This window comes from Macaca mulatta, chromosome X, assembly GCF_049350105.2.
Source record: "Macaca mulatta isolate MMU2019108-1 chromosome X, T2T-MMU8v2.0, whole genome shotgun sequence".
Taxonomy (NCBI): Eukaryota; Metazoa; Chordata; class Mammalia; order Primates; family Cercopithecidae; genus Macaca; species Macaca mulatta.
In genome coordinates, this window is record NC_133426.1 from 57,163,992 (window position 1) to 57,190,068 (window position 26,077).

At 39.8% G+C, this 26,077-nt stretch overlaps 1 protein-coding gene across 4 annotated transcripts in view; it reads left to right on the forward strand.

Moving 5' to 3' along the window:
• FAAH2 (fatty acid amide hydrolase 2) overlaps positions 1 to 26,077 on the forward strand; it is a 198,471-nt gene that overhangs the window by 46,617 nt on the left and 125,777 nt on the right. For 3 of the 4 annotated variants that reach the window (XM_077989153.1, XM_077989152.1, XM_001095907.5), the window contains exons 4-5: positions 4,827 to 5,036; positions 16,044 to 16,163. In XM_077989153.1, the coding sequence (XP_077845279.1) occupies positions 4,827 to 5,036; positions 16,044 to 16,163 (330 nt within the window). The remainder of the gene's footprint in view (positions 1 to 4,826; positions 5,037 to 16,043; positions 16,164 to 26,077) is intronic. The other variant, XM_015127556.3, reaches the window with a different exon arrangement.

The following is a 26,077-nucleotide window of genomic DNA, read 5'->3' on the forward strand; positions in this document are numbered from 1 at the left end:
TTTTGAGCCTATGTATGTCTCTGCGTGTGAGATGGGTCTCCTGAATACAGCAGACTGATGGGTCTTGACTCTTTATCCAGTTTGCCAGTCTGTGTCTTTTAATTGGAGCATTTAGTCCATTTACATTTAAGGTTAAGATTGTTATGTGTGAACTTGATCCTGCCATTATGATATTAACCGGTTATTTTGCTCTTTAGTTGATGCAGTTTCTTCCTAGCCTCGATGGTCTTTACATTTTGGCATGTTTTTGCAATGGCTGGTACCGGTTGTTCCTTTCCATGTTTAGTGCTTCCTTCAGGGTCTCTTGTAAGGCAAGCCTGGTGGTGACAAAATCTCTAAGCATTTGCTTATCTGTAAAGGATTTTATTTCTCCTTCACTGATGAAACTTAGTTTGGCTGGATATGAAATTCTGGCTTGAAAATTCTTTTCTTTAAGAATGTTGAATATTGGCCCCCACTCTCTTCTGGCTTGGAGAGTTTCTGCCGAGAGATCTGCTGTTAGTCTGATGGGCTTCCCTTTGTGGGTAACCCGACCTTTCTCTCTGGCTGCCCTTAAGATTTTTTCCTTCATTTCAACTTTGGTGAATCTGGCAATTATGTGTCTTGGAGTTGCTCTTCTCGAGGAGTATCTTTGTGGCGTTCTCTGTATTTCCTGGATTTTAATGTTGGCCTGCCCTACTAGGTTGGGGAAGTTCTCCTGGATGATATCCTGAAGAGTGTTTTCCAACTTGGTTCCATTTTCCCCCTCACTTTCAGGCACCCCAATCAGACGTAGATTTGGTCTTTTTACATCATCCCATACTTCTTGCAGGCTTTGTTCATTTCTTTTTCTTCTTTTTTCTTTTGGTTTCTCTTCTCACTTCATTTCATTCATTTGATCCTCAATCACTCATACTCTTTCTTCCAGTTCATCGAGTCCGTTACTGAAGCTTGTGCATTTGTCACGTATTTCTCATGTCATGATTTTCATCTCTTTCATTTCGTTTATGACTTTCTCTGCATTAATTACTCTAGCCATCAATTCTTCCACTTTTTTCCCCAAGATTTTTAGTTTCTTTGCGCTGGGTACGTAATTCCTCCTTTAGCTCTCAGAAATTTGATGGACTGAAGCCTTCTTCTCTCATCTCGTCAAAATCATTCTCCGTCCAGCTTTGATCCATTGCTGGTGATGAGCTGCGCTCCTTTGACGGAGGAGATGCGCTCTTATTTTTTGAATTTCCAGCTTTTCTGCCCTGCTTTTTCCCCATCTTTGTGGTTTTATCTGCCTCTGGTCTTTGATGGTGGTGACGTACTGATGGGGTTTTGGTGTAGGTGTCCTTCCTGTTTGATAGTTTTCCTTCTAACAGTCAGGACCCTCAGCTGTAGGTCTGTTGGAGGTTGCTTGAGGTCCACTCCAGACCCTGTTTGCCTGGGTATCAGCAGCTAGAAGATGGAATATTGCTTAACAGCGAGTGTACCTGTCTGATTCTTGCATTGGAAGCTTCCTCTCAGGGGTGTACTCCACCCTGTGAGGTGTGGGGTGTCAGACTGCTCCTAGTGGGGGATGTCTCCCAGTTAGGCTACTCAGCGGTCAGGGACCCACTTGAGCAGGCAGTCTGTCCCTTCTCAGATCTCAACCTCCGTGTTGGGAGATCCACTGCTCTCTTCAAAGCTGTCAGAGTCGTTTGCGTCTGCAGAGGTTTCTGCTGCTTTTGTTATTGTTTACTGTGCCCTGTCCCCAGAGGTGGTGTCTACAGAGACAGGCAGGTTTCCTTGAGCTGCTGTGAGCTCCACCCAGTTCGAGCTTCCCAGCAGCTTTGTTTACCTACTTAAGCCTCAGCAATGGTGGGCGCCCCTCCCACAGCCTCGCTGCTGCCTTGCCGGTAGATCACAGACTGCTGTGCTAGCAATGAGGGAGGCTCCGTGCACGTGGGACCCTCCCAGCCAGGTGTGGGATATAATCTCCTGGTGTGCCTGTTTGCTTAAAGCGCAGTATTGGGGTGGGAGTTTCCCGATTTTCCAGGTGTTGTGTGTCTCAGTTCCCCTGGCTAGGAAAAGGGATTCCCTTCCTCCTTGCGCTTCCCAGGTGAGGCGATGCCTCGCCCTGCTTCAGCTCTGGCTGGTCGGGCTGCAGCAGCTGACCAGCACCAATATTCCGGCCCTCCCCAGTGAGATGAACCCAGTACCTCAGTTGAAAATGCAGAAATCACTGGTCTTCTGTGTCGCTGGCGCTGAGAGTTGGAGACTGGAGCTGTTCCTATTCGGGCATCTTGCTCCGCCCCCCCTATTTTATTTTAAAAAGCCAATCTTCAAGCTTCAATATTCTTTTCTGAGCTTGGGTATTCTGCTGCTAATGCTTGTGATTTCATCATGAAATTTTTGTAGTGTGTTTTTCTGCTCTATCAGGTTCATTGTGTTTTTTTTTCTCTATTGACTATTTTGTCTTTCAGCTCCCGTATGTTTTTATTGTGAATTCTACCTTCGTTAGATTGGGTTTTAATATTTTCTGGGATATCAATGATCTTTCTTTCTATCTATGTTCTGAATTTTTTTTATCTCATTTCAGCCATCTCAGCCTGGTTAACAATGCTTGCTTGAGAATTAGTGTGGTTGTTTGGAGGAAAGAAAACACTGGTTTTTTTGAATTGTCAGAGTTGTTGCTATTTTGTTGGTCTATTGTTTCTTCAATATTTAAAGTTGTTTTTTGGATGAGTTTTTTTTTTTCTTTTATTCTACTTGATGACCTTGGGTGATTTGATTTTGGTATAAGGTGGGTTCAGTTGACTGGCTTCATTTCTGGAATATTTAAGGTGGCCAAGACTCAGCTAAGTACTCCTGGATTGCATGCTCTGACTCTGGGGGACTGGTATCAGGTCTCCACTTTCTTCTCTGACTTTTCAAGGTAGGAACTTTCCGGGAGGGCTGAGGTGCTCCTGGACCACTATAAGGGGCAAGGTGCTGCCAGATCACTGGTCACAATACTTCAATGGATAGTACCAGCCAAAGCACTTCATAGGGCTGTGGCAGCAGTATCTGCCCTTATTCTTTTTTTTTTTTTTTTTTTTTGAGATGGAGTGTCGCTCAGTCACCCAGGCTGGAGTGCAGTGGTACGATCTCGGCTCACTGCAAGCTCAGTCTCCCAGGTTCACGCCATTCTCCTGCCTCAGCCTCCCGAGTAGCTGGGACTACAGGCGCCCGCTGCCACGCCCGGCTAATTTTTTTTCTTTTTTCTTTTTTTTTTTTTTTTGCATTTTTAGTAGAGACAGGGTTTCACCGTGTTAGCCAGGATGGTCTCGATCTCCTGACCTCATGATCCGCCCACTTCGGCCTCCTAAAGTGCTGGGATTACAGGCTTGAGCCACCACGCCCGGCCTTATCTGCCCTTATTCTTATGTGCCAGTTGCAACTCCCACTGCAGTATGTATGGGTTTATGCTCGTCAGCTGCAGCACGGTGCTAGCAGGTGCCAGGGTGCTGACCTTTGTGAGAGCATTCACAGCAATTGCCAGTATTGACAGCATTGCCTTTTGTGGGCCAGTGGCTGGCCGTCATGCAGGTGTTTGCATTGACAGCAGACTAGGGGGCATAGGGCTTCCCGGCAGCAACTGTGCATACCTTCACACTGGTGGCAGTGTTATCATGGGGTTAGGGTGCTCTGGTTGGCACAGGTCTGTGTGGGCCTTTTATGCATGTTCCTGCAGGTGGCGGTGGCTACTCAGGGTGCGGGCGGGTCCATTTTTTCTATGCCTAGTTTCTGCTGGCAGCTGTTCCAGCACAGAAAGGGGATACTGGTGGGGGCAGTGCTGGCATGCCTTCTGCTTGCCAATGATCTGACAACAATGGTGGTGCAGTGGGGGGAAGAGGTAGAGTGCTGTGCACTCATGCCAGGAGTAGTGGCATGGCAGGGTGCACACAATTATGTGTACTGGTAGAGAAGGGAAGACAAGATTTCGCCCCCTCCCCACACACACGAGTACCAGTAAAGCAATGTTGGAGGTCGTCATGGGTGAGTGCATGTAGGCAAAGTGGCACAGGGGAGGCTGCTGTAGTGGGAGGATATGGGCTAGCTGGGCTTGTCTTCTGGGGCAGCTCTGTTCCAGGACTTTGCAGGTCAGATCCTGTCCACCAGCACAGGAACTGTGATGCAGGACCCCAGGAGGTACTTAGGGGCTGCACTGCAAGCAGGCATGGCCAGACTGGGGCCCTGGGAGAAGCTAGCAGAATGAGGGGTGCTCAGATTGGACTGGCCCTGTCTCATGGACAAAATCACCCTGCAGAGTTCAGGTCTGACAGTTACCGTAGGGCTTAAGTCTCCTGTGGGAGGCAGTCGAGCCTAGGGGCATGGGCAACCCTTGTTGTGCTCCTCCAGATGTTCTGGCATCAAGTCTTCCAGCTCTGCTCCAGCTTGAATTCTGCCCCTACCACTTCTCTGAGCACCTCTCCCTGCTAATCCAAGTGTCCGTGGTGGTCAAGGGTATTTTTCCTGCTATGATTCTAGAGGCCCATGTTGAAAGTTGGTTGCTCCTTGACTGTTCAACTCACTTTTCCCCCAGGTGTTTCTGGGAGCCAGGAGCAAGTCCCAGTGAACAGTAGCCCTGTGCAGGGTTCCCATCTTCCTCCCCATTCAGCCCAGCATCTTTGTCTTCCCTCCATCCACCCTCAATGCCTTCTCTCTGAAGATCTGCTAGGATTGTGTCTTCCCAATGCCCCAACCAGTCTTCCCAATGCCCCAACCCTTTGTGGGAGATGTTCCTTCTGGCTACATCTAGTTGGCCATCTTGCCCCCCAGGAGAAAACAATTATTTTTATTTAATAACTTTTAAACATTACTTTCTGTGGTTCTTTTAGGAATGCCCAATTCTTCTGGACTCATGAACCGCCGTGATGCCATTTCCAAAACAGATGCCACCGTGGTGGCATTACTGAAGGAAGCTGGTGCCATTCCCCTTGGCATAACCAACTGTAGTGAATTGTGTATGTGGTATGAATCCAGTAACAAGATCTATGGCCGATCAAACAACCCATATGATTTACAGCATATTGTAGGTGGAAGTTCTGGTGAGTTGGACATTTTAGTAGGGCATCAAGAGCTATGTTAACAATAATAATTATGAATTGTATTAATAAACCTGATACAGTATAGCATCTCTAACCTATAAGAATGGATGCAAAAACCCAGGGTATGTGTGTGTTGATGGAGAAGAAATGGGAGTCATGTGAGAGCCTTGGTTAACTCTGATATTTTGAAGATAGATAGAGGAGAAGTAGCCAGCAAAGGGAATTGAGAACGAACTACAAGTGATGTAGACAGGAAACATCATAAAGTGTATAGAGACTAGAAAAAAAAGGTGTATGGAGACTAGAATTGACAAGACCTTTATTAAGCCTGAATGGATGCATACGTGGGTTAGCAAAATATGATGTTTAAACTTGTGGGTGCTAAAGCTACATAGACATTTGAGACTTCTTTTACTATATGACCTTAGTCACATGAAGTAGGTGCTCATTAAGTCAGTTTCCTTTGCTTGTAAGATGGCCATATTAAAGAAATCAGACTTGTAAGGTTACTGTGATGATTAAAAATTTAAGTGTGACTTCAGGTTTCCGGTCTAGCATATATGGGGTTTAGAAGTTTTTACTCCAATTCACACAATAAGAACAAAAGCTGAACAAACTAAAAATTAACAACCATTATTAGATTTATCAATATGCCGAGGTAATGGGAAAACCACTCTTCCCAAAACTGAATGAAAGACAGGCAGATACAAAGAATCGGAACTTGCTAGAACAGAAGCCTAGGAGCAGAACATTTCAGGGGAACCAGCACAGCAGTAGAAAAACCTAAACTATAATTGATCACTTGCTGGAGGTTCATTTTGAAAAAGTTTAGGAGTCAAAATGTATGTGGTGGTTGGGTGGGGGGATCTTGGGGGCCTCACACAATTTCAAAAGTTTTACCTTCAGGAGCCCTACTGTGTTCCCAGGTGAAGATCGGAGAGAAATCTTCTCTTGCTTCTTGCACAGGGAGGGAAAAAGTAGCCATTTTGAAATACTACTTCCAAAGCCTACTGTTCTTCTAACAAGGAATTTCCTCAGAGAAACTATTTTTATCAGAACCTAACTTAGTAATGTTTTATAAGAAACTAATGGACTTGACCTCGGGGAAAGAAAATATCCAACTCCAGTCCTGTCTAGGTTTCCTGTCCTACTGAATGGGTCAAAGCAGAATAAAATTGGGAAGCACATGTTAGGGTCACAGAGCAGGGGCACATGCTAACTAAATGACTGAGACCTAATCATATGATTATAAAATACTTCCTCTCCTTGCCTCCACACACCTTATCACTACACCAATAGGGATTTTCTATAATGGGGGTTCTATATAAACTAGAAGAACTGTACATCATAGGTGTTATTTAAGAAGTCTCTAGGGAAACTCAAAGACAACAGAGGAGGTGGAAACAATGGCACCAGTTGAAAATTTTACACCTGAAACCTATGGCTACAGCAGACAGTAAACACAGACTAACCCCTAGCCAGGGAAACATAAAACCTCACATTAAAGGCCAAATACCCCCAGTTCTTTTATCTCAGTACATCATGTTTGGCTTTCAACAAAACGATTATAAGGCATACTAAAAGACAAAATCACAGTTTGAAAAGACAAAGCAAGCATGAAGATTAGCAATATGGCAGAGATATTGAGATTATCAGACTGAGAATTGAAACCTTTGTGATTAATATGTTAAGGGCCATAATGGAAAAAAATGGTCAACATGCAAGCACAGATCTGTAATGTAAGAAGACAGATGAGAACTTCAAGAATCAAAAGCAAACGCTAGAAATAAAAGAGTTATAACAGAAATGAAGAACATCTTTGATGGGCTCATCAGTATGTTGTATACAAAATAGGAAACCTTCAGTGATATGGAAGATCTGTCAACAAGAACTTCCAAAACTGAAAGTAAAGAGGAAAAAGAATGAAAAAGACAGAACAGACTATCTAATAATTGTATGATTACAAATGCATATAATACACATATATAATTGGAACACTAGGAAGAGAACAAAGAGATTTTAAGAAACAACAATAAATGTTTGAGAAGAACTACACCTAGCATACTGTTTCATCCTTAGAAGATTAAAGAGAAAGAAAAAAAACATTTAAAGAAGAAGGAAAAACATATCTTATCTATACAGGAGCAAAGATAGAATTATATTGGTATTTTCTTCAGAAACCATGCAAACAATAAGAGATGGGCATCCACTTTGGGAGGCCAAGGCAGGTGGATCACTTGAGGTTAGGAGCTCGATACCAGCTTGGCCAACATGTTGAATCCCCATCTCTACTAAAAATACAAAAATTAGCCAGGCCTGGCAGCAGGCGCCTGTAATACCAGCTACTCGGGAGGCTGGGGCAGGAGAATTGCTTGAACTCGAGAGGTGGAGGTTGCAGTGAGCTGAGATCATGCCACTGCACTCCAGCCTGGGTGACAGAAGGAGATTCCATCACACACACACACACACACACACACACACACACACACACACACACGGGAGTCAAATATTTAAACCATTGAAAGAACCATCAACTTAAAATTCTGTCTAGCAGATCTATTCTTCAGAAATGAAAAAGAAATAACGATGCTCTGAGACAAAGAAATATTGACAGAATTTGTTGCCAGTGGAGCAATAGAGCAAGAATGTTAAAAGATGTTCTTCAGAGAGAGAGAGAAAAAAGAATACAGGCCAAAAACCTGAATTCATGTAAAAAAAAAAAGAAAAGAAAATTATTAGAGAAAGATTGAACAAAAGTAAAATAAAGTATTTTTAAATTATTGATTGATCTAACATGTAATTGTTCAAAATAATAATGCCAAAAATGTATTGGGTGATTATAGCTTGTGTATGAGTGAAATGAATGACAATGTTATATGGGATGGGATAAAGGAATTGGGAATGTTCCTTTATAAGATTACTGCACTATTTGGGAGGTGGCAGAGTATCATTTGAAGGAGACTTGAGTTAGTTCTAAATGTATATTGCAAACTCAAGGGCAAATATTAAACTAAAAAAAAGTATACTTTAAGTGGCAAGAGAGGAGAATAAATGGAAACGTACAATATAGTTAGTTAAAATCAGAGGCTTAGCCTCCCACACAGTAATAGTGGGAGAACTTAACACCCCACTGAAAATATTAGATAGACATTGAGACAGAAAATTAACAAAGATAATCAACACCTGAACTTAGCTCTGGATCAAGTGGACCTGATAGATATCTACAGAACTCTCCACCCCCAAACAATGGAAAACATATTTTTTTTTCATCATCACATAGCACTTACTCTAAAATTTATCACATAATTTGAAGTAAAACATTCCTCATTAAATGCAAAAGAACTTAAATCATAACAATTTCTCAGATTACAGCACAATCAAATTAGAACTCAAGATTAAGAAAGTGACCTCAAACCAAACCACACAACTACGTGGAAATCGAGCAAACTGCTCCGGAGTGACTTCTGGGTAAATAATGAAATTAACAAAGAAATCAAGAAGTTCTTTGAAACTAATGAGAACAAAGACATAATATATCCAAATCTGGGCCACAGCTAAAGCACTGTTGAGAGAGAAATTTATAGCACTAAATCCCCACATCAAAAACCTAGAAAGGTCTAAAACTGACAACCTAACATCACAACTAAAAGAAGTAGAGAAGCAAGAGCAAACAAATCCCAAAGCTAGGAGAAGACAAGAAATAACCAAGATTAGAGCAGAACTGAAGGAGATAGAGACACAAAAAATCCTTCAAAAATCCATGAATTCAGGAGCTGTTCTATTGAAAAAATAAATAAATAAATAAAATAGACCACTAGCTAGACAAATAAGGAAGAAAAGAGAGAAGAATTAAATAGACAAAATCAGAATGATATTACCACTGACCCAACAGAAATAAAAACAATCATCAGAGATTACTATATACACCTGTATGGACAAAACTAGAAAATTTAGAAGAAATGGAAAAAAATTCCTGGATGCATACTCCTTCCCAAGACTGAACCAAGAAAAAATTGAATCTCTAAATAGAACGATAATGAGTTCTAAAATTGAAGCAGTAATAAATAGCCTACCAACTGAAGAAAAAAAAAAGGCCCAACCAGATGGATTTACAGCTGAATTCTACCACAGGTAGAAAGAGGAGCTTGTACCATTTCTGCTGAAATTATTCCAAAAAATTGAAAAGCAGGTTTTTTTTTTTTTTTTTTGTAACTCATTCTATAAGGCCAGAATCATCCTGATAAGAAAACCTAGAGACATACATAGGCTCAAAATAAAGGGATGCAGGAAGATCTACCAAGCAAATGGAGAACAAAAAAAAGCAGGGGTTGCAACACTAGTCTCTGATAAAACAGACTTTAAACTATCAAAGATCAAAAGAGACAAAGAAGGCCATTACATAATGGTAAAGGGATCAATTCAACAGGAAGAGCTAACTATCCTAAATATATATGCACCCAATACAGGAGCACCCAGATTCATAAAGCAAGTCCTAGAGGCTTAAAAAGAGACTTAGACTCCCATACAATTATAATGGGAGACTTTAACACCCCACTGTCAACATTAGACAGATCAACGAGACAGAAAGTTAACAAGGATATCCAGGAATTGAACTCATCTCTGCAGCAAGCAGACCTAATAGACATCTACAGAACTCTCCACCCCAAATCAACAGAATATACATTCTTCTCAGCACCACATCACACTTATTCCAAAATTGATCACATAATTGGAAGTAAAGCACTCCTCATCAAATGTACAAGAACAGAAATTATAACAAACTGTCTCTCAGACCACAGTGCCATCAAACTAGAACTCAGGACTAAGAAACTCAATGAAAACCGCTCAACTACATGGAAACTGAACAACCTGCTCCTGAATGACTACTGGGTACATAACGAAATGAAGGCAGAAATAAAGATGTTCTTTGAAACCAATGAGAACAAAGATACAACATACGAGAATCTCTGGGACACATTTAAAGCAGTGTGTAGAGGGAAATTTATAGCACTAAAAGCCCACAAGAGAAAGCTGGAAAGATCTAAAATTGACACTCTAACATCACAATTAAAATAACTAGAGAAGCAAGAGCAAACACATTCGAAAGCTAGCAGAAGGCAAGAAATAACTAAGATCAGAGCAGAACTGAAGGAGATAGAGACACAAAAAACCCTCCAAAAAGTCAATGAATCCAGGAGTTGGTTTTTTGAAAAGATCAACAAAATTGATAGACCGCTAGCAAGACTAATAAAGAAGAAAAGAGAGAAGAATCAAATAGACGCAATAAAAAATGATAAAGGGAATATCACCACCGACCCCACAGAAATACAAACTACCATCACAGAATACCAAAAACACCTCTACGCAAATAAACTAGAAAATATAGAAGAAATGGATAATTTCCTGGACACTTACACTTTTCCAAGACAAAACCAGGAAGAAGTTGAATCCCTGAATAGACCAATAGCAGGCTCTGAAATTGAGGCAACAATTAATAGCCTACCAACCAAAAAAAGTCCAGGACCAGATGGATTCACAGCTGAATTCTAGCAGAGGTACAAGGAGGAGTTGGTACCATTCCTTCTGAAACTATTCCAATCAATAGAAAAAGAGGGAATCCTCCCTAACTCATTTTATGAGGCCAACATCATCCTGATACCAAAGCCTGGCAGAGACACAACAAAAAAAGAGAATTTTAGACCAATATCCCTGATGAACATCGATGCAAAAATCCTCAATAAAATACTGGCAAACCGGATCCAGCAGCACATCAAAAAGCTTATCCACCATGATCAAGTGGGCTTCATCCCTGGGATGCAAGGCTGGTTCAACATATGCAAATCAATAAATGTAATCCAGCATATAAACAGAACCAAAGACAAAAACCACATGATTATCTCAATAGATGCAGAAGAGGCCTTTGACAAAATGCAGCAGCCCTTCATGCTAAAAACGCTCAATAAATTTGGTATTGATGGAACGTATCTCAAAATCATAAGAGCTATTTATGAGAAACCCACAGCCAATATCATACTGAATGGGCAAAAACTGGAAAAATTCCCTTTGAAAACTGGCACAAGACAGGGATGACCTCTCTCACCACTCCTGTTCAACATAGTGTTGGAAGTTCTGGCTAGGGCAACCAGGCGAGGGAAAGAAATCAAGGGTATTCAGTTAGGAAAAGAAGAAGTCAAGTGGTCCCTGTTTGCAGATGACATGATTGTATATTTAGAAAACCCCATTGTCTCAGCCCAAAATCTCCTTAAGCTGATAAGCAACTTCAGCAAAGTCTCAGGATACAAAATTAATGTGTAAAAATCACAAGCATTCTTATACACCAGTAACAGACAAACAGAGAGCCAAATCAGGAATGAACTTCCATTCACAATTGCTTCAAAGAGAATAAAATACCTAGGAATCCAACTTATAAGGCAGGTAAAGGACCTCTTCAAGAAGAAATACAAACCACTGCTCAGTGAAATAAAAGAGGACACAAACAAATGGAAGAACATACCATGCTCATGGATAGGAAGAATCAATATCATGAAAATGGCCATACTGCCCAAGGTAATTTATAGATTCAATGCCATCCCCATCAAGCTACCAATGAGTTTCTTCACAGAATTGGAAAAATCAGCTTTAAAGTTCATGTGGAACCAAAAAAGAGCCCGCATTTCCAAGACATTCCTAAGCCAAAAGAATAAAGCTGGAGGCATCACGCTACATGAATTCAAACTATACTACAAGGCTACAGTAACCAAAACAGCATGGTACTGGTACCAAAACAGAGATATAGACCAATGGAACAGAACAGAGTCCTCAGAAATAATACCACACATCTACAGCCATCTGATCTTTGATAAACCTGAGCGAAACAAGAAATGGGGAAAGGATTCCCTATTTAATAAATGGTGCTGGGATAATTGGCTAGTCATAAGTGGAAAGCTGAAACTGGATCCTTTCCTTACTCCTTATATGAAAATTAATTCAAGATGGATTAGAGTTTTAAATGTTAGACCTAATACCATAAAAAACCCTAGAGGAAAACCTAGGTAATACCATTCAGGACATAGGCATGGGCAAGAACTTCACGTCTAAAATACCAAAAGCAATGGCAACAAAAGCCAAAACTGACAAATGGGATCTAATGAAACTAAAGAGCTTCTGCATAGCAAAAGAAAATACCATCAGAGTGAACAGGAAACCTACAGAATGGGAGAAAATTTTTGCAATCTACTCATCTGACAAAGGGCTAATATCCAGAACCTACAAAGAACTCAAACAAATTTACAAGAAAAAAACAAACAACCCCATCAAAAAGTGGGCAAAGGATATGAACAGACATTTCTCAAAAGAAGACATTCCTACAGCCAACAGACACATGAGAAAATGCTCATCATCACTGGCCATCAGAGAAATGCAAATCAAAAGCACAATGAGATACCATCTCACACCAGTTAGAATGCCAATGATTCAGGAAATAACAGGTGCTGGAGAGGATGTGGAGAAATAGGAACACTTTTACACTGTTAGTGGGATTTTAAACTAGTTCAACCATTATGGAAAACAGTATGGCGATTCCTCAAGGATCTAGAACTAGAAGTACCATATGACCCAGCCATCCCATTACTGGGTATATACCCAAAGGGTTATAAATCATGCTGCTATAAAGACACATGCACACGTATGTTTATTGTGGCACTATTCACAATAGCAAAGACTTGGAATCAACCCAAATGTCTATCAGTGACAGACTGGATTAAGAAAATGTGGCACATATACACCATGGAATACTATGCAGCCATAAAGAAGGATGAGTTTGTGTCCTTTGTAGGGACATGGATGCAGCTGGAAACCATCATTCTTAGCAAACTATCCCAAGAACAGAAAACCAAACACCGCATGTTCTCACTCATAGGTGAGAACTGAACAATGAGATCACTTGGACTCGGGAAGGGGAACATCACACACGGGGGCCTATCATGGGGAGAGGGAAGGGCGGGAGGGTTTGCATTGGGAGTTATACCTGATGTAAATGACGAGTTGATGGGTGCAGCACACCAACATGGCACAAGTATACATATGTAACAAACCTGCATGTTCTGCACATGTACCCTAGAACTTAAGTGTAATAATAATAATTTTAAAAAAGTTTAAAAAAAGACAACCTCTCAGAGAAGCAATAAAAATAGAAAACTTTAGGCCAACATTCTTGATGAACATCAATGCAAAAACCCTCAATAAAATACTGGCAAACAGTATTTAGCAGCACGTCAAATTGCTTATACATCATGAACAAGTTGGTTTCATCCCTGCAATGCAAGTTTGGCTCAACATATGCAAATCGATAAGTGTCATTTGTTGCACAAACAGAACTAAAGATAAAAAAACGTGATTATTTCAATAGATGCCGAAAAGGCCTTCACTAAAATTCGGCATCCGTTTATGTTCAAAGCTTTTAATAAACTAGGTATTGAAGGAACATACTTCAAAATAATAAGATCTATATACGACAAACTCACAGCCAATATCACACTGAATGGGCAAAAGCTGGAAGCATTCTCCTTGAAAACAAGCACAAGACAAGGATGCCCTCTCTCATTACTCCTATACAACATAGTATTGGTTGTTCTGGCTGGGCAATTAGGCAAGAAAAAGAAATAAAGCATATTCAAATAGGAAGAGAGGAAGTCAAACTACCTTTGCTTGCAGATTACATGATCATATATCTAGAAAACCCCATCATCTCAGCCCAAAAGCTTCTTAAACTGATAAGCAACTTCTGCAAAGTCTCAGGATACAAAATCAATGTGCAAAAATTGCTAGCATTTCTATTCACCAATAACAGGCAAGTAGAGACAAATCATGAATGAACTCCAAATCACAACTGCTGCAAAAGAATATGATACCTAAGAATACAGCTAACAAGGAAAGTGAAGGACTTCTTCAAGGAAAGCTACAAACTACTCAAAGAAATCAAATAGGACACAAACAAATTGAAAAAAAATCCATGCGCATGGATAGGAAGAATCTTTATCGTGAAAATGACCATACTGCCTGAAGTAATTTATAGAAATTACAAGGGTTTTGAAGGTTTTGAACATTTCAGATGAAAACACTAAAAGCAACTGCAATAAAAGCAAGAATTGACCAGTGGAATCTAGTTAACTAACAAGCCTCTGCACAGCAAAAGAAACTATCATCAGAGTGAACAGACAACGTACACAATGGGAGATAATTTTTGCAATCTATCCATCTGACAAAGGTCTAATATCCTGTGTACAAGGAACTTAAACAAATTTACAAGAAAAAAAAATTAAAAAGTGGGCAAAGGACATGACCAGAGACGTCTCAAGAGAAAAACATTAATGCAGTCAACAAACATATTAAAAATAGCTCAACATCACTGATCATTAGAGAGATACACATCAAAACCACCATGAGATACCATCTCACGCCAGTCAGAATGGCAATTATTAAAAAGTCAAGGAACAACAGATGCTAGCTAGCTTGCAGAGAAAAAGGAATGCTTTCACACAGTTGGTAGGAATGTAAATTAGTTCAACCTTTGTGGAAGACAGTGTAGCAACTCCTCAAAAACCTAGCAGAAATACCATTTGACACAGCAATCCCATTACTGGGTGTGTTAGTCAGGGTTCTCTAGAGGGACAGAATAGGATAGATTTATACATGAAGGGAGTTTATTAAAGAGTATTGGCTCGCAGGATGACAAGGTGAAGTCCCACAATAGGCCATCTGTAAGCTGAGGAGCAAGGAAGCCAATCTCAGTCCCAAAACCTCAAAAGTAGGAAAGCTGACAATGCAGCCTTCAATCCATGGCCAAAGGCCTGAGAGTCCCTGGCAAACCACTTGTGTGAGTCTAGGCATCCAAAAGCTGAAGAACTTGGAGTCTGATGTTTGAGGACAGGAAGCATGCAGCATGGAAGAAAGATGAATGTTGGAAGACACAGCAACTCTGCTCTTTCCAATTTCTACCTGCTTTATTCTAGTCACACTGATTAGATGGTGCCTGTTATGACTGGGGGTGGGCCTGCCTCTCCCAGTCCACTGACTCAAATGCTAATCTCCTTTGCAACACTCTCACAGACACACCCAGGAATAATGTTTTGCATTTTTCGATTCAATCAAGTTGCCACTCAGTATTAATCATCAAACTGGGTATATACCCAAAGGAATATAAAGCATTTTATTATAAAGATACATGCACGCATATGTTCATTGCAGCACTATTCACAATAGCAAAAACATGGAATCAACCCAAATGCCCATCAATGATAGATTGAATAAATAAAATGTGGTACATATACACCATAGAATGCTATTCGGCCACGAAACGGAACAATATCATGTCCTTTGCAGGGACATGCATGGAGCTGGAAACCATTATTCTCAGTAAACGAATGCAGGGATAGAAAACCAAACACAGCATGTTCTCACTTAAAAGTGGGAGCTGAATGATTAGAACACATAGACACGTGGTAGGGAACAGCACACACTTGGGCCTGTTGGGGGATGTTGGGGGAAAGGAAAGCATCAAGAAGAATAATTAATGGGTGCTGGGCTTAATACCTAGGTGATGTGTTGATCTGTGGTGCCAAACACCGTGGCACACATATACTTATGTAGCAAACCTGTACATCCTGCACATGAACCCCAGAACTTAAAAGTTGATGGGAAAAAAAATAAGAGCTCTTTTCTATATGGGAGAATTAAGAAAAAACAGAAACACAAACACAGACCCAGGGGAGAAATATCCTCAGGGAAGACCTTATCAGTAATTACTTTAAAATGTAAATGGTTTAATATACCCAAATAACATAGATGAGTAGAATAGATTAAAATTATGATCTAAATATATGCTGTGAGCAAAAGACTCACTTTGGATCTAAAGACACAAAAAGGTTGAAAGTGAAAAGATGGAAAAAGATATTCTATGCAAATAGTATATTAGATTATTTATTTGCAAGTATTTTGTGTTTCCTTTAGGTGGTGAGGGCTGCACACTGGCAGCTGCCTGCTCAGTGATTGGTGTGGGCTCTGATATTGGTGGTAGCATTCGAATGCCTGCTTTCTTCAATGGTATATTTGGACACAAGCCTTCTCCAGGTAATGTTAATATGATTGGAAGGGGGGTTCTACTTTTATAATTCAGAGCAATTCAGAAATTTTGTTCCTAGCAGGATTATCTTACTTATCAGGGTGATTATTATATATTTCTCAATGTACTTAAATAAAACTAGGTACTGCTTATTGAGCACCAGCTCTGGGATTGGTGCACAAAATTGTGCAAGAGTCTCCTATAACTAATTTCATTTAATACTTATAGTAGTTGGTTTTTTTTTTTCAGAAAGATATCCCCAGTTTACAAATGACAGATTCAAAGCTCAGAAAGATTAAATAAGCCTGCCCCAAATTAAATAGTTAAACAAGTAAATCATAGTGCTAGGATTCAAACCTACTTGGATTACAGGAGACTGTTTTCTATCCACTGTACTAAAATGACTTATCAGGTAAATTTGATTTTCCCTCATTTAAAGGGCAAAACAACACAATTTCAGAAACAGTGGAAAGAAAAAGTAAAATTCTGTCACCTAGAAACTCTAGTTATTGGCATTTACTGTTTTTTCAATGAATTCAAGGAGTATTTATTCTGTATTATTTATGATGGTAAGAATGTTAAAGCAGAGTCCCTTCATTCAAGGAACTTAAAATCTTCTAGACTTACAAAAAGTGATTTAAAGGTAATATAAGGTAGTCTAATAAATAGAATTGTGGTATCGTAAAGCAGAATATTTTGAAATTTAGATTAATCATAAAAATATGCTAAGAATAAATCCTCATTTGGTCATGGTTTTTATGAATCAGCATTATAATAATGGTCCATATACACCATGGAATACTATGTAGCCATGGAAAAGAACAAGATAATTTCCTTTGCAGGAACATAGATGGAGCTGGAGGCCATTATCCTTAGCAAACTAACACAGGAACAGAAAACCAAATGCGATGTATTTTCACTCATAAGTGGGAGCTAAATGATGAGAACATGGGAACACATAGAGGGGAACAACAAGCACTGGGGACCTTTCAGAGGACAGAGGGTGGGAGGATGGATAGGATCAGGAAAAATAACTAATGGGTACTAGGCTTAATACCTGGGTGATGAAATAATCTGTAGAACAAACCCGAATGACACAAGTTTACCTATGTAACAAACCTGCACATCCTGCACATGTACCCCTAAACTTAAAAGTTAAAAAGAAAGATAAATCCTGGCTCTTCATGACTTTAAAGAATTATGCACAAAAAGAGTACTGAAAATTGGCCTGCTAGGAGTTGACCTATTTTTTATCCCTTCCATATTTTATTCTAGGTTCAGGGGGTACTTATGCAGGCTTATTACATGGGTAAATTGTGTGTCCATGTGGTTTGGTGTACAAATGATTTCATCATTCAGGTAGTGAGCACAGTTGCTGATAGGTAGTTTTTTTATCCTTGCCCTCCTCCCATCCTCCACCTTTAAGTAGGCTCTGGTTTCTATTGTTTTCTTCTTTCTGTCCATGTGTACTCAAGGTTTAGTTCCACTTACGAGTGAGAAGATGCGGTAGTTTGTTTTCTGTTCCTGTGTTAATTAGCTTAGGATAATGGCCTCCAACTGCATTCATATGGTTGCAAAGGAATATTTTATTCCATTTTATGGCTGCATAGTATTTCATGGTGTAAATGTACTTCATATTCTTTATTCAATCCACTGTTGATGGGAAGCTGGATTGATTCCATGTCTCTCCTATTGTGAATACTGCTGTGATAAACATATGAGTTCATGTGTCTTTTTGGTAGAACAATTAATTTTCCTTGGAGTATATATCTGGTAATGGGATTACTGGTTTAAATGGCAGTTCTAAGTTATTTGAGATATCTCCAAACTCCTTTCCAAAGGGCTGAACTAATTTACATTCTTACCAACAGTATATAAGCATTCTCTTTTCTCTGCAGTCTCATCAGCATCAGTTATTTTTCGATTTTTTCAATGATTGCCATTCTGACTTGTGTGAGACAGTATCTCATTGTGGTATTTATATGCATTTCTCTGATGATTAGTAATATTGAGCATTTTTATAGGTTTGTTGGCTGCTTGTACATCTTCTTTTGAGAAGTGCCTGTTCATGTCATTTGCTCACTCTTTAATTGATTATTTACTTTTTGCTGGTTGATTAAGTGTCTTATAGATTCTGGATATTAGACTTACGTTGGATGCATGGTTGCCAAATATTTTCTCCCATTCTGTAGACTGTATGTTTACTCTTTTGATAATTTCTTTTGCTACGCTGTAGCTCTTTAGCTTAATTAGGTCCCACTTGTCAAATTTTCTTTGAAATTGCTTTTGGAGACTTAGCCATAAATTCTTTGCTAATCCAGTGACGAGAGGGGTATCTCCTAGGCTTTCCTCTAGTGTTTTCATAGTTTGGGATCTTATGTTTAAATCTTTAATTTATATTTGGTTAATTTTTGCATATGGTGAAATGTAGGGATCCAGTCATATTTTTCTGCATATGGCTGGCCAGTTATCCCAGCACTATTTATTGCATAGGAAGTCCTGCTCCCCTTGCTTTTGTAAATTTTGTCTAAGATCAGATCGTTGTAGGTTTGTAGCTTTATTTCTGGGATCTCTATTCTGTTCCATCGGTCTATGTATCTGTTTTTATACCAGTTTCATGCTGTTTTGGTTACGTTAGTCGTATAATACAGTTTTAGGTTGGGTAAAGTGATTTATTTGCCTTTGTTTTTCCTTAGGATTCCATTGGCTATTCAGATGTTTTATTGGTTCCATATGAGTTTTAGAATAGCTTTTTAAAAAAAAAATTCCATGAAAAATAACAGTATTTTGATAGGGATAACATTGAATATGTAAATTACTTTGGAAAGTATGGCAATTTTAATGATATTTATTCTTCCAATCCATGATAATGGAATATTTTTCTGTTTGTTTCATCTCTAATAATTTTTCAGCAGTATTTTGTTGTTCTTTTTGTAAAGACGTTTCGCCTCTTTGGTTAGTGGTATTTCTAGATATTGTAGTTTTGGTGTGGCTATTGCAAATAGGATTGCATTTTTTATTTGGCTCACCAAGAATATTACTGTAGTGTAGAAATGCTACCGATTTCTGTACATGAATTTTGTATTCTGAAACTTTACTAAAGTCATTTATCAATTCTGGGAGCCTTTTGGGAGAGTCTTTTTGAATCATATTGTCAGCAGAGAGAGATTGACTTTGTCTTTTTCCTATTTGAATGTCCTTTATTTCTTTCTCATGCCTAAATGCTCTGGCTGGGACTTCCAGTATTATGTTGAATAGGAGTGATGAGACTGGACACCTTTGTCTTATTGCAGATCTCAAGGGGAATTATTCTGTCTTTTGCCCATTCAATATGATGTTGGCTGTGGGTTTGTCATAATTAGCTCTTATTATTTTGATGTATGCTCTTTTGATGACTAGCCTTATAGGGTTTTTATCATGAAGGAATGTTAGATTTTATTGAAGTCTCTTTCTGAATCTATTGAGATGATTATATCTTTTTTGTTTTAAATTCTGTGTATGTGGTAAATCACTTTTTTTTAAATTTGCTTATGTTGAATTAACATTGCATTCCAGGAGTAAAGCTTACTCAACTGTTGTGAATTAACATTTTGATGTGCTGCTGAAATAAGTTTGCTAGTATTTTGTTGAAATTTTTTCTGTCTGTATTCATCAGTCCTGACTTTTGTTGTTGTTGTGTCTCTGCCAGATTTTGGCATCAGGATGATGCTTGATTTCTAGAATGAGTTAAGGAGCATCCTCTCCTCAATTTTTTTTTTTTTTTTTTTTTGAGAGGGAGTCTCGCTCTGTTGCCCAGGTTGGAGTGCAGTGGCACGATCTCGGCTCACAGCAACCTCCACCTCTCGGGTTCACGCCATTCTCCTGCCTCAGCCTCGTGAGTAGCTGGGACTACAGGCGCCCACCACCATGCCCATCTAATTTTTTTGTATTTTTAGTAGAGATGGGGTTTCACCATGTTAGCTAGGATGGTCCCAATCTCCCGACCTCGTGATCCGCCAACCTCGGCCTCCCAAAGTGCTGGGATTACAGGCGTGAGCCACCGTGCCCGGCTTCAATTTTTCCTTTTTTTCGGGGTGGGGGGTATAGTTTCAGTAGTATTGGTACCAGGTTTTCCTCTTTCTTTCTCTTTCTTTTCTTTTTCTTTCTTTTCTTTCTTCCTTTCTTTCTCTCTCTCTTTCTCTCTTTCTCTCTATCTCTCTCTCTTCTTTTCTTTTCTTTCTTCTTTCTTTCTTTCTTTTTCTTTCTCTCTCTCTCTCTTTCTTTCTTTCTTTCTTTCTTTCTTTCTTTCTTTCTTTCTTTCTTTCTTTCTTTCTTTCCTTCCTTCCTTCCTTCCTTCCTTCCTTCCTTCTTTCTTGCACTTCTGGTAAACTTCAGCTGTGAATCCATCTGGTCGATGGCTTTTTTGCATTGGTAGGTTTTTTTTAAATTATTGAATTAATTTCAAAGCTTTTTTGTCTTTTCGAGGTTTCTCTTTTTTCCTGGTTCAATCTTCAGAGGTTGTGTGTTTTCAGAAATGTATCTATTTTATCTAGATTTTCTAATTTTGTGTCCATAGAGGTGTTCATAATAACCACTGAGGATCTTTTGTATTTCTGTAGGATCAGTTGTAATTTCACCTTTGTCATTTCTGATTGTATTTATTTGGACTTATTTTTTTTTCTTTGTGAATCTAGCCAGCAGTCTATCTTATTTATTCTTTCAAAAAAGAAACTCTTGGTTAAATTGATATTTTGTATGAACTTTTGCATGTCAATTTCATTTGTTCTACCCAATTATAGTTATATATTTTCTACTGCAAACTTTGAGTTTGGATTGTAATTTACTTTCTAGTTCCTTTGGGTGTGATCAGATCATTAATTTTAGATCTTTCTAACTTTCTGATTCAGGCTTTTAACATTTTAAACTTTTAATAGTGCATTACCTGAATCACAAAGATTTTGGTAAGTTATTTTTTATTATCATTAAGTTATAATAATATTTTGATATATGCCTTAATTTCATCATTAACCCAAAAGTTATTCAGGAAGACATTATTTAATTTCCACATATTTGTGAATTTTTGAAATATTTTATTTATATTGGTTTCTATATTTTTTGTACTCTGATCCAAGAGTGTGTTTGGTATGATTTAAATTTTTTGGAATTTATTGAGACTTGCTGTAATACCAAACTTGTGGTCAATCTTAGAATACGTTCCACGTGTGGATGAGAGAAATGTATATTCCATGATTGTTGGGTGAACTATTTTGCAGATGTCTATTAGGTACAATTGGTCAAATGTTAACATTATATCCTTCATTTCTTTGTTAGTTTTCTGCCTCAAAGATCTGTCTAAGGCTGTCAGTGGGGTTTTGAAATCTCCAACTATTATTGTGTGGCTAAGTTTTTTTCTTAGGTCAAAAAGAACTTGTTTTGTGAATTTGAGTGCTACAAATGTATATATAAGATAATTCAGTCTACTTGGTAAATTGAATCCTCTATCATTATATAATGCCCTTCTTTATCTTTCCTGATTGTTGTTGGTTTAAAATCTGTTTTATCTTATAAAAAGATAGCAACTCCTGCTTTTCTTGTTTGCTATTTGCATGGTAAGTTTTTCTCCATCTCTTTACTTTGAGCCAAAAGTGTTGTTACATGTGAGAGAAACTCCTTGAAGACAGCAGATGGTTGCCTTTTTAGTTTGGCATTTAGACCATTTACATTTAGGGTTAGTATTGATGGATGAGATTTTGATTCTGTACTCATGTTGTTAGCTAGTTGTTTTATAGTATTCATTGTGTAATTGCTTTATATCATCTGTGGGCTGTTTGCTTGAATTGTTTGTGGTAGCAGGTATCATTCTTTTGTTTCTATGTTTGGCACTCCTTTAAGGACCCCTTTTAAGGTTGGTCTGGTGGTAACACATTTCATCTGGGAAGGACTTTATTTTTTGTTTATGAAGCTTAGTTTGCCAGGACATGAAATTCTTAGTTGGAATTTCTTTTCTTTGAGGATGCTGAAAATATACCCCTGTGTCTTCTGCCTTTAAAGGTTTCTGCTGAGAGGTGTGCTGCTATCCTGATGGAGTTCTCTTTCCAAGTGACATGACCTTTTTCCTTAGCTGCCTTTAAGGGTTTTACTTTTGCCATTGACCTTGGTGAATCTGATGGCTCCATTCCTTGTGGATAGTCATCTTGTATAGTACCTAGCTGGAGATCTGTGTATTTCTTTGATTTGCCTGTCAAACTCTCCAACAAGATTAGGAAAATTTTTATGGACTGTTTTCAAATATATTTTCCAAGTTAATTATTCTCTTTCCTCTCTCAGGCATGCCACAGATGCATAGATTTTGTTGCTTTACATAATCCCATATTTCTTGGAGGTTTTGTGTATTGTTCTTATTTGTTTTTCTTTATTTTTGTCTGACTGAGTAGATTTGAAAAACTAGTCTTTGAGCTCTAAGAATCTTTCCCCGGCTTGGTCTATTCTGCTCTCAATACTTCCTACTGTATTATGAACTTTTTGTAGTGAAATGTTTAATTCCAGGAGCTCTGTTTGGTTCTTTCTTTAAATGGCTATTTCATCTCTCAGCTCTTAGATCATTTTAATGAATTCCCTGGATTCCTGGGATTGGGTTTCAACTTTCTCCTGACTCTCGATGAGTTTTCTTTCCATTCAGATAATGAGTTCTGTATCTGTCAAAAAGGCTAGTTTGTTCATTTGGAGATAAGGGGATGTTCTGTGGGGTTTTGTTTTGTTTTTTTTTTTTTCATTTTCATAATTCTTGCACTTATTCGTTCTCCTCTGAGGGGGCTGGTGTTCCTTTAACTGTGTTGAAACCTGATTATAGTCAGTTGGCTTTAATTCTGTGTGCTTTCAGAAGACCAGGGCTCTTTTCAGGATCTTTATTAGTGATTGTTTTTTTGCCTTGGATTTCTCAGGCACTGTATACTGGCAAAAAAAAAATTTTTGATGTTGTAATTTAGGCTGTAATCTAGCAAATGGCATATAAGGTTAATGACTGGTAGATAGGCCCTTACTCAACAACTTGACTCTTGCATTTCTGAATGTTCATAGTTGTTATCTGTGGTTGGTTGGAGAGAAATGATCTCATTGGGTCTGATTCTAGGCCTTGGTGGGACATCCTCTGATAACTGGTGTAGTGCCTACATTTCCTATTTTAGGTGCTCCAGGCTGCAGAGGTCACAGCTGGCAGGCAGGCCATACCCTTCCCAGATTGGACCTGCAGAGGGAAGCATGCCCCACTGCCTCATTCACTCACAAACCCAGATGTTTTACTCTTTTCAGTGTTCTGAAAGTAAGGGCTCCTCCCCTGTTTAGTCACTACCAAAGGTGGAATTTCTTGTCTGGCTTAGAGCATCATGTGGGGGCGGTCATATGACCTGCTGTCTGGTTGTTTTCTGAGAGAAAGAGAGCTGTGTTCATCCACAGCGTTCAATCAGTGGTAGGACTGCTGGAAGTCCAGACGGTGCTATGCTGAAAGCCCAAGCCAGTGAGTTTTGCCTGGATAGGAGCATCAGGGGTGGGGAGAGTCACAATGAGTACTAACCAGCTATTTCCCAAGGGAACACAGATCTGTGTTCACTGGCAGATTTCAGGCAGTGGCGAGGCTGCTGTGTTTGACGTGCAAGCTAGCAAGTCCTGCCTGGCTAGGAGCAGCAGGGGTGGGTGTAGTTACCAGGTTCACCATCTTGATGTTTCCTGAAGGAGTACAGAGCTGTATCCACCCACAGAGTTCAGGCTGGGGTGGGGCTATTGTGCTGGAAGCCCAAGACAACAAGTTCCATCTTGCCAGGAGCAGTGGAAGTGGGAGCATTCACCCAGTTTACTGTCTAGGTATTTTCTGAGGGAACACAGTGATGTGCCTTCCCACAGATTTAAGCCAGGGTCAAGGATACTATGCTAGAAGCAGGAGCTGAACATTGTCTGGCAAGGAGGAGTGGAGCAGTCTTACTGCTTTCTGGCACTTTGATGGAAGCCTCTGCCTCTCTTATGGCAGCTGGTGCTGGGCTGCTTAGGGATTCAAGGCATGTGGGGCTCCACATGGTCTTGAGTAGCGCTTCTGCAAAAACTCCCTGTGGCTCTCTGCATCAGTTTAGATGTCAAGGGGGCGGGGTCAGGAACGTTCTCTTACTCCCAGGATAGTGCAAGTCTCTGTGGGAAGTATAGATCCCTCAAAGGCTCTTACTCTCTCACCCTTTCACAGTGTAAGGGAGCTCCTTCTGGCTGTGAGTAAAACCCAGGTATGTGCAGTGCCCCAGGTTTACTCTTCTCTGTCCTCTTTGTGTCCCCTTGATCCTTTGATGGTTCTTGAAATGGTTTCTTATAAGATTTACTTGAAGAGTCAATTTTTACTCACCATTTGTTTTCTCTTCAAGAGAGCAGCACACTCTTACTGCTTATAGTCAGCCACCCTGAACCTATACATTTGCATGTAGTCTTTCTGAAGTATAATAAGGTTTTTTGACTTTATTGTAGATACTTCATGAAATTCCTGCAACTTGAGTCACATAGAGTCCTCTGAGTACTAGCAGGCTTCCATGTGCCTCTTTGCTCATTTGCAACAGCCATACTCTTAACTTTTTTTTTTTCAAGATGGCTGACTAGAAACATTTTTATGTATGTGAAATCCATTTTGAAGAACAAAAATAGTATGTAGACAATCACACTTTGAATACACTGTCCAAGAGAGAACATGGGAGTTGAATAAAAAAGTAAAAGGAAACACCATAAACTAGAAAGGAGTTGGAAAAGAGGCAGTTTTCTTAAGCAGGACTGGCCAGGAGCTGGGTGTGACTTCCCCATGCAAGGAGAGGGTGAGTGAGAGCCTTTCTGTGGCCCACTTTCTCCCTGGAGAATCATACAGTCCAGACCATGACAATGCACTTTTACTTTAACAAATCCTGAGCCTAACTTGAGGAACTCCTGGGAGAATGTGAAAAGGAACTCCTCTAGAGAAAGAGCTCATCTAGGGCCCCTTACCTTTTCTGAAACATAAGTGGCAATAGCAAGATATCGTTTTTGATCTTAGGTTTTAATGGACTAAAAATTGTCCTGGTACACAGCAGCATCAACCCTAGGCATTAAGAAAACTCAGGCTGTTGCTTGGGGAACTGGCATGCAAGCATGCAGTAGGCTCCCATACCCAGGACTGAGAAGATGCTGTGTTCACTGGTGTTGGGAAGAGAGAACTACTCTTGGGACTTGAGCAGCTTACAGTTTGCCATGAAGCTTTGATCTCAAGTTTGGCAGGAGTTCCTATGGTCCAGGGCTGAGTTGCAGGCTAGTTATGGACTTCCAGGTCTGATGGGTCAGTTGAATCTTCTGCCACAGCCAGAAATGGGGAGCAAGCCTTGGTGGGACTGAGGCATGATAGGGATGCACATCCTTCTTCCACTGACCAGGGCTGCAGCTTCTGGAATGAGAACCACACTCTCTGTTGCAGGACATTGATGTGACAGGTGCTGTCTCTCACCTGAGCACTCTTCCAGGGACCTGAGCATCTCCCCACCCTAGCTGGTCAAAGTTGGTACCTACACTCACCATTGACGGACATAAGTGCAAGCCCACAGGTCCAGCTTTGCCTTTGCCTCAGAGAATGCATGGTTCGGGATCCTGCAGATTGCACCACCCCATCTACCACTTGAGGCACCTGAGCACTCTTCCTAGGGAGCTGAGATTTGGCCTAAACTCCCTGAAACTACCACTTCAACTGGTTTCTACTTGCAAGCATTGGTTTCTGGCCCAAAAAGCCCATCACGACTGCTGCCAACATGAACACATAGTGCTTGGGGACCAGAAGGACATCTCACACTGCTATTGCTATTGCCTATACTATGTTGACTGCATGGGGCTTAAGAGCCCACTTTCCTACTTAGTTCACTGATAACACAATTGCCATTCAAGAAAGACACCCAGAGGC